This window comes from Vanacampus margaritifer, chromosome 14, assembly GCF_051991255.1.
Source record: "Vanacampus margaritifer isolate UIUO_Vmar chromosome 14, RoL_Vmar_1.0, whole genome shotgun sequence".
NCBI lineage: Eukaryota > Metazoa > Chordata > Actinopteri > Syngnathiformes > Syngnathidae > Vanacampus > Vanacampus margaritifer.
Genome location: NC_135445.1, coordinates 6,153,434 through 6,162,682, shown reverse-complemented (window position 1 = coordinate 6,162,682; position 9,249 = coordinate 6,153,434). Strand labels below are relative to the sequence as shown.

General features: G+C 38.6%; 1 protein-coding gene across 2 annotated transcripts in view; it reads right to left on the bottom strand.

The window, feature by feature from the left end:
• slc45a2 (solute carrier family 45 member 2) overlaps positions 1 to 4,128 on the bottom strand; it is a 17,879-nt gene extending 13,751 nt beyond the window's left edge. The window contains exons 1-3 of one of the 2 annotated variants that reach the window (XM_077542395.1): positions 4,114 to 4,128; positions 2,226 to 2,820; positions 639 to 815 (exon numbers count right to left, since the gene is read on the bottom strand). In XM_077542395.1, coding sequence (XP_077398521.1) covers positions 639 to 815; positions 2,226 to 2,694 — 646 coding nt within the window. In that variant the 5' untranslated portion in view covers positions 2,695 to 2,820; positions 4,114 to 4,128. The other variant, XM_077542396.1, reaches the window with a different exon arrangement.
• Between the last annotated feature and the right edge of the window lie 5,121 nt (positions 4,129 to 9,249).

Sequence of the window (9,249 nt, the reverse complement as noted above, 5' to 3'; positions counted from 1 at the left end):
TCAAAGAACCCAAAAGAAAAAAAGAAGAAAAGAAAGCAAAATTAAAAAGAATAACAATCATGCAAAAAAAGAATACTGTTTAATCATAAAGTACAATTTGTTTTCTAATTTTGTAATGTTGCATTTTACAACACACAAGGCTGTTCATGCCGTGTAAAAGTTCAGCATAAAATAAAATAAATTTAATATGATAAAAATATTTAAAAAAAATTTTTTTAAAGCTCGCAACTGTTTATGCAATCATTCAAAGGTTTTGCAAAAAAAACGAATTAAAGGTTCAAATATATTTTTTCAATAAAAAAAAAGAAGTTTTTGTCTTATTTTACAACCCACAAGGTTGTTTAGCCCATTATAAAATTTAGCGAGAATCATTGAGCAGAAATACTTCAACATAAAAAAAACAACCGAAAAATGGATGTGAAACGAGCATGCCTTAAACGGAACCCCGACTTGTCATGACAAGTTTGCTCTATATTATTTATTTGGTTGTTACTAACATAACTATGAGATTCATTTTTCAAAAATCATTTCCAGTTCAATACATTTGTAGAAACTTTAATTGGACGTACGCCGCCATTGCTAAAGGGATTCCGAGAAGCCGAGAAGAAGGAAACCAAGAGGAAATGAGCAGGTCGTACCTGTGAGCAGCGCATGGTAGTGCAGGCCTCGCTCCTTGTCCTGGTGGGAGCATACGTCAAACAGGTAGGCCTTGATGGGCCCGTCGATGAAGTCGGCGGCAAAGTCGAACAGCACCACGCCGAGCATCACCACCACGATGGCCCACGTCCGCCGCGCCGACCTGTCGGCGATCAGCGCTGCAAAGCGATAAAACCGGGATTATCAAGACACTTATTCTAATATAGCGTTTTCATTTTAGGGTTGTTTTATGCTTATGGCGGGTTCAACCAAGCAGATTGTGATTTGAATGAAACTCGGTGTATTTGGTGATGGGGACGGCACAACACCAAATCTCAAATTTGAGGGCAATCGGCGCACGGGTTTGTGAGCTACGGCCCGCCAAATTTTGTGTGTGTTTTTGGGCAAAAAGGGGCGTGGCAACCTTCCTTTGAACTCTTATATCTCAGGAACCACTGGGTTATTAATCTTGACAAAAAAGGTATTGTTAGGAATTCAACAAGGATTCCAAATCAGCCAATTTTGACCTTTTGTTTTAGTTAATCTTGAAATTGTGGATCAGTAACAATATTTTTTATGAACTCATTGGTGCGAGATTCTTCGAATACAAAATATATTGCCATGAGAGACGTTTCATAATTTAAATAACGGCGCTCTTGCTTTTCACAACAAGCCTTCATTAATACATACCACACGCAATCCCCTCCACCAATTTGGACATCCTCATTATGGCCGGCATGCTGTCGTGTGAAGACGCTAGCGTTGTCTTTAGCATGCTAAAATGCGATCAACAGGGGAAGACACCATGCGGGCGCTAATGAGACGCACAAAGATTCCAGTGGGCTCAATTTACAGATATTAAGCACAATGTAATGATATGAATACGTTTGGAGAATAATAAAGATATGGAGCATTCATTATTTTCAGTTCACAGCCTTGATGCTCAGTGTCAATGAGCGGATTCATTTGCATGACCAAATTAGATGGACTTGTTAAAGCCAGCTATCAGTTTTCGTTGTGTGAATGGCAAAGCCACAAAATGGGAGGCGACCAATTCAATTTTCCACCTTGAGAGAATCTTACTACAAGTCTGACTTGAGTTCAAATAAGTCATGTGACTTGAGTCTAATCAAATGTGACAAATTGGCCAGCTCATGTGGATTGGCTGCGTTTCGATGACCTCACTAAATATCCCACGTGACGCCGCCTGGCGGATGATTTTATTTTATTTATTTATTTTTCTTCATAAAAAGCAGTGCCCGCAGCCATGATCGCACTATCAACAAACCACGCATTGAAATGCAGTCACAAGCTGCAAGTGTGACTTCCAGATATGATCATACGCGGACCTCTCACAAAGCTCTCTCGCATTTTTGTTTGTGATTCCCAGTGCGTCATTTTTGTCAGGTCTTGACTTGAGGACAACGTGGGGACACAAAGAACCTTATCATGTTCATGGTTGTCTGCTTATCACAGAAAAGACTCCTCAACATCTAACCGTTTCATCGTCAATGAACGTTGCCTATGCTATGCTAAGCTAACTCAACAGCACAAACATGAAGACAACTCATTCCCTCTCTTTTCCTAACCTGAGATGACCAGATCTCCGTTGAGGAACATGGTGATGCCCACCAGCATGAGCAGGCCCAGCGTCAGGATGTAGGGCCTCCGCCGGCCCCAGGGCGAGCGGCAGTAGTCGCTGGCCGAGCCGATGACGGGCTGCAGCAGGAAGCCCAGGATGGGGCTGATCAGCCACACCAGGCTGTACAGGCTGCGCGGCAGGCCCACGCTGAGCAGCACCGGCGTGACGAACGCCGCTTCCACCGCGTAGCAGAATTCCCTTCCGAACATGACCAGGCCGTGGAGGATCAGGCGACCCCGCGAGCGCCTGGGGGGCTCCACCTGCCCGAAGACGGCGCCCTCCGCGCTGTCCATGTAGTAGTCTTTGGAGACGGTCAAATGATTGGAGTCCTGGTGCAAGGAGCCCACGTGCTTGGTGGGTTCCGGGACCCGGCAAGGCTGGGGCCTGGCGGACTGGTCCTCGGATAAAAGGGTCATGTTTGGAGGGGAACAACCTGTGGACTAAAAAGGTCTAAAAAGCCGCTCCTTGCATTGGCGCTCAATCCTTTCTACTACTGCATAGCAGAGTGCAAGACCCGCTCACGTGAGTCCTCGCCGGGCCGTCTGGCGGAGTTGTGCGCCGGGAAGGGAGAGAAAGAGAAAGGAGGAGAGAAGTTAGTGGTATTTATGAGATTAGCAAACGGTTCTTCCCCTCAGTGGGCAAAGCTAAGACCCGGGGCTGCTCATGGGAACCTTTGAGGCCTCACATGCATGCGAAGCGTGTGAGGCCGCATTCATAACATACATTCAAACAACGAGCTGATGCCAGGAAGTTACAATTACACATATTGAATTTGACTTTTAATGAGTCTTTTCCAAAAGGTTGCGTCTGTGCGGTTCCTTCTATGAGGACCTGAGGTTGATCATGGGAACGCATCGGCTGCTTTTAAGTGACGTGTTGTCACAAATACAGTATGTCAATAAACTGAATTCTAATTTAAAAAATAAACAACAAAATCGATGGTGCACATCCCGCTAATCAATAAACAACACGTACAAAAGTCGTTTCATTTAAGATGTCGATTTTTCCGCCTCGCAGTCATGAATTCGAAATTACCTTGGCAGTAAGATAAGCTTAAAGAAAGTAATCACGTAATAGAACACTGTTTTCATTTAGAATATCCAAGTAAAGCACTTACCAGCATCTCAAAACAGGAAATGCAAAGAAATTGGTTGCCAGTACGGGAGAATTTAAATGACATTGCAATATTTTTCCAACCCACGACAATGTAATTATGTATGATTTATGTTGCCTAAAACAATAAATTACAAATGATATGATACATAAATGATTATACACTATTTCACGTGTGTATGTTATGTTTCCTCATTATGCTTAAAATACACGATAACGAAATAAAATATTTTCACTGGATGTTTACATTCAAAATCATTATTCAATATTAGACACGTGTATAATACGCGGCAGCATTTGTGTTATATTGATTATGTCTGTAATGCACAGTACTTGCATTTTTCTTCATTTTAGGGAGTACGGTATTGTTAAGAAATGAATTCTGCGAATGTGTGAGGGGTTGGGCTAGCCACTCGTGCATTTTTTTTAATTTTTTTTATTTTTTTACATTGAGCTGTTTCCAATTCTTCAGGGTACAAGAGGAGACAATAAAAGAAATCTAATATGAATTTGAATTTGTGTTCATGCGGCGTGCGTCAGTAAATCCTCGTGGGGCTGATTTTTATTTGTAGTTCCTTCAGGTGGTGGTAATCACACCAGTTAGTTTCCTGGAAAAAAAAAAAGCTTGCAGGCGGTGTGTCCTTGCATCGCGCTTCCACAGAAAAAAACAAAGCAGTTATTTGTGATAAATAATGAACAAACAAGAGATGTATCATACTTACTGTTTACCTCGTCTTTCTTTTGAGTTTTTCTTCAGAGGATATAAATGATTGCCGTCATTTTATTAGTCATATAGCGACGCCAGGGAAGCGCTGCAGGCCTCATTTTTAAATCCGTCAAGTTTTTTTTTACCGCTCGATGAGGGGTGAGCTGGGAGAAGCAAAAGCACATCCTGGACTGGACATTAGTCAATGGAAGTTCACATATAGACAAACAACCGTTTACACTCTCAATCATTTACTGTCTTTGATGAACCTCAAGTGTCACATAAGTGGTATTGTGTGTTAACCAGCTAAATAATTCAATAAATAGAAGCTAGCATTACCTGTGAACAGGAAATGCATGTCTTTGAATGTCTACATTAGAATACAAGGGTACTGGTTTACAACAACGTTGCGCCACAGCGTCTGCCACACAGTCGACAGTTTAGCTTCTTTGTTTGTTAGCTAGCTATCTAGCAAGCTAGATAGCATTTCTTTGCAATATGGGTAGCAATATGTAGCATTCCTTCACACGTCTGCCGCGCAGTTGAGAGTTTAGCTTAGTCAGTTAGCTAGCTAGCAAGCTAGCTAGCTGACTATGCTAAACGCAGTTAGCTAGCTACCTAGCCGTATGTTTTCATCGTCTACTTGAGTTCAGTTGTATATATAAAATGCAGAGGTGGGCGCCTCCGCCTTGTTTCGGGCCGGCTCCGGCTCTAACAACTCGGGCTTCATAAAAACATTTTGACTTATATGGCATTGAAAATTTTGTTTGCTACTTTAAAGCTGGCATTCAAGAGAAAATGGTTAGCAGGACCTCATACTGTATAGTCAGGGCCGCTGACAAAGGCACTTTTCTCTAAAAGGAACATTTGTACAGCTCAGCAGCACTTACATTAAATTGTTGCCAAAATCAAATCAAAATTGCCTAGGAATCAGACAAAAATCTGGAAAGTTGCTCTTTGAAGAACTCCTGCAAATGGCTAAAATGACTTCCAATATTTTGTTTCTTAAGCGGTTGTTTTAAACACACTTTATTTTACATTTATTTTGACTGTGAACATCAGTGAGCGACATCAAACAGCTTGAAGCCTCTTTTTTATTTACTTAATATCCGTCGTACTTGCCATTAATATCGGTTAACTCCTCCATACAGCGCTCGTATTTACATTTTTTGCTCGTTAGTCAAAGCAAAATTTTGGCTTGTATCTAAAAAAAAAAAAAAATTAATAAATAAAAAAGTCATATGGGGGGGAAAAAGAAAATCGATCATAATTGCTTTTAAGCTACTACGGTAGTTTATGTTTAGTATTTTAGATGGCAGGAAAATTAACGTTGGAACGTGTGTCTATTAGTGAAAGGAAAATCAACAATCAAGTAAAACTTGACCACTTTTTCCAAAGCATCAGTGGCGACTATTAATATTTTACCCCCCCGCAATCACAAACGCTTCTCTTAAGACCAGCGATTTCACAGCGTGCCGCATGCTTTCGACACGGTATAACAACTCTTTTGAAGAGTGTGCCGTCGTGGGGGAAAATTATGACAAAGTCCTCGATACCATTAGTACTTTTTTTTTTTTACATAAAATTTCCACACACACACAAAAAAAACAATGGCATAATTTTTGTGGTAACAGTCTTTGAAGACCACCTGGAAATGAATGCATCAAATCAAAATGGAAGACTTTTCCCCCGCTTTATACATGAATTCAGTCTAAAAATAATAATAATAAATGATGGTTAAAAAAATAATAAATAATAACTTTGCATTTAATGTACAGGTGCAGAATTGTTGCAGTCTTTCTGTTATTGTTCAGACAAACTGGATTCAAGGCAGGCAATTTTCCAGCAAGCTGTTAGCTTGTCAACAAGGCGGCTGTACCCTGACATGTCTGCCCACTACCACTTTCCCGAACCCTCCCAGATAACAAAGCCTGGATGACAACTTTGAGGTTTGCATTGATACAAAGCAAGGGAGCTGAATACAGTCTCCCTTTATCCTCGGAGAATCTGTCAAAAGCGCAACAGCCCCGAGGCGGGGTCACCATTCCAGTGTCAATTTGGTAACAGTTGGACAAAGTCTTTGAAGGACACCTGGAATTGACCCTAAAATGGCTGCCTCAAACAGAAATGGCAGACTTGTTATAGTGGTCGCTTCAAACTGATGTGGTTGAGTTTTTTGATGTTCCATGGCGAGTTATAAAGGTCCGTCGACACGCGCCGGTAAAAATGTGACTCACCCATCGATCTAGTATATGTGGTTCATATTGGAGAAAAAAATATGTATGGCATTGTAACAAAACAGTCACGGCAATGCTTCAGGCATAAAAGAATATCAAAACAAAAGTTGAAAAGGGCAAAAGAAAAAATTTGAAAAAAGATGCGATACAGAATAAAGACTATGATGGGAAACAAGGTCAGAATAAATGAATACGTTAATCAATTAATATAGAAAAATTCATTTGGACTATTTCTATTAGTTTCAGTATGAAACTAATATATGAAATATGAGTATAAATATGAGTATGAAAACCTAAAAAAAAATTGTTATTGTACATTTAGAACAGATATAAAATTTGTGATTAATCGTGAGTTAACTATTGAAGTCATGCAATTAATTACAATTAAAAAAAATTTAATCGCCTGACGATTAAAAAAAGAAAGAAGAAAAGATTATTAAAAATTTGGGGGCGTCGGGCGTTTAATTTTTTTTAATCTTAATTAACTCATTCACTGCCATTGACGCCTATAAACGTCAAAAATTCATTTGAACAATATCTATTAGTTAAACTTTTTTTCTCTTCATTTTCGTTAAGAGTATGAAAACCTAGAATTTTTTTTTAATAATCTTTTTTTTTTTTAAGAAAAGAAAAGATTGTTAAAAATTGGGGGGGGCAGGCGATTACAATTTTTAATTGTAATTAATCGCATGACTTTAATAGTTAACTCACGATTAATCACAAATTTGTTCTGTTCTAAATGTACAATATTTTTTTCCTAGGTTTTCATACTCTTGTTAACAAAAGTGGGAAAAAAATGTGAAACTAATAGAAATAGTTCAAATGATTTTTTGACGTCTATAGCCGTCAATGGCAGTGAATGAGTTAATTGCATGACTTCACTAGTTAACTCACAATTAATCGCAAATGTTAAATCTGTTCTTAATGTACAATAAATAAAAAAATCTAGGTTTTCATACTCTTGTTAACATAAGTGGCAAAAAAATGTTCAACTAATAGAAATAGTTAACATTTTTGACGTCTATAGCTGTCAATGGCAGTGAATGAGTTAAGAAGGCTTTAAGTTAAAAGTTCACTTCAAACCAAAAATTGAAGAACAGATGACATTCTGTTGTTTAGGGCTCTATTTTCCTGCCCGGCGCAAGGCAAAGACTGTAATTCTCTATGTTGCAGGATAGGACCCTAGGATTGACCCAGCTAGTTTGTGTAACTGCTTACGAAATGGATTCTTGGTTCAGCTGTGGTTCTCTTATCAGTCCACCTCATGTGGTTGTCAGAGCTCTCATTTTTAATGGACAGCTTGCTGAGTGGGTGTGCTATTAGATTTTTCTTGTATAAAATGACATCAACAAAATGACCCACTTCAGAAGGCCTATAATTATTGAAAGAAAAGATGACTCTTACAATATAATAATAGACTTATAATTTTGAAATGCAGTATGAGCCTCGGAGGACTGAAAGCAATTGAATGTGGACTCCACTGGAGAGGGACAAAGCGCTCGCTTGGTTTGTCACTATGGTAACAGAAAGGTTATGATCAAGTTCACAATCATCATCATCATCATCAGTAAAACAGGCAAGTAACTAAGTTGTGTTTTTTAAATTCCGTTTTTAGAGCAAGTTTTTCTTTTTAAATACATCATTTGGTTTAGTTTTTATTAGTTTTGGTATTCGATTTAGTGATATATATATTGTACTGTATCTTGTTAACAAAACGTTTTTTTTTTCTTCAATTAGTTAATTTGTTTTGTTAACTATAATAACTTTGAGTCGAACGTGATTGGGAATTGTGGTGGCCTAATTATTCATGTGGTGAAGACAAGAAAAAGTGGCGAGCTCATTTGTGGCAGCTAAAGGGGATCAACTGAATTGTAAATATGAGACGGCTTTTTATTTTCTTATCTGATGCTTAGAAACAGGGATGTGATTTGACCAAAGTGAAATTATCTGAAAATTTAGCCGGGGGTCTGGGGGCACCCAGCTAGGTCCAGGGCAGTGCCCTGGTGGGGGGACAAGGGGGGCGAAGCCCCCTGGAGCTCATGGGTTTTCCGTGTTTTTAAGTACTTTCAATGCACTCACATGACAAAGAAATAGACAAAACAACAGCATAAATTTTCAATGTATATTGAACTATCCCATATAAAATGGCAGTTTTAGTCAACTCAAAATCAGTCACATTCAAAAACATTGGACTGCCTTTGCTTTTAAAAACGATCACTGAGAATATCATCATATCTAACTAATGTGATTACTAAGTTAACACATAAATAATGTTGAAGAGTTCGAATTTCATGAACAAATAATTGTATCATGACCAAATGAAAAGTAACTCATATTAGAGCATACCACAAATGTCTTTGTTATAGCAGAAGATGTTATCTGTCGGAGTCATGTGCATACACAATGAACTACTAAAAAAAATAAATAAAAAAAAAAATCGGAATTTTTTTTTTTGGGGGGGGAGATAAAAAAAAAGCGGAATTCCGCGAATTAGCAGAAAAATCACATCCCTGTTAGAAAGCAGGAAGAAAAGGGTGAAAAGCTTTTCAAGTAAAAGAGATTCCCTTGAATTGCTTTACTCCATCATTCACACTAATCCCAGTAATTTGTTTTGTACTTTGTTCCCATTAACATTTTATAGGAGTTTTGGGGAAAAAAACCAAAACAAAACAATTAAACTATACCATGATAATTAATGGGGGGGAAATAAGATCCCTCTCTGACCTCATCTTATATATCTAATTTGATTCGATTTTTTAATCACCTTGCACGAGCAACAACAAAGTCAGAGACTGAAGTTGCTTGCGACTGACAAAATGTCAATCATTTGCCTCGCACAAACCTTTTGGGAGTGTTTTTGAAACCATGGTGGACTTCCACCTTCAGAAAGTAAAAAAAACAACAACAACAACAAA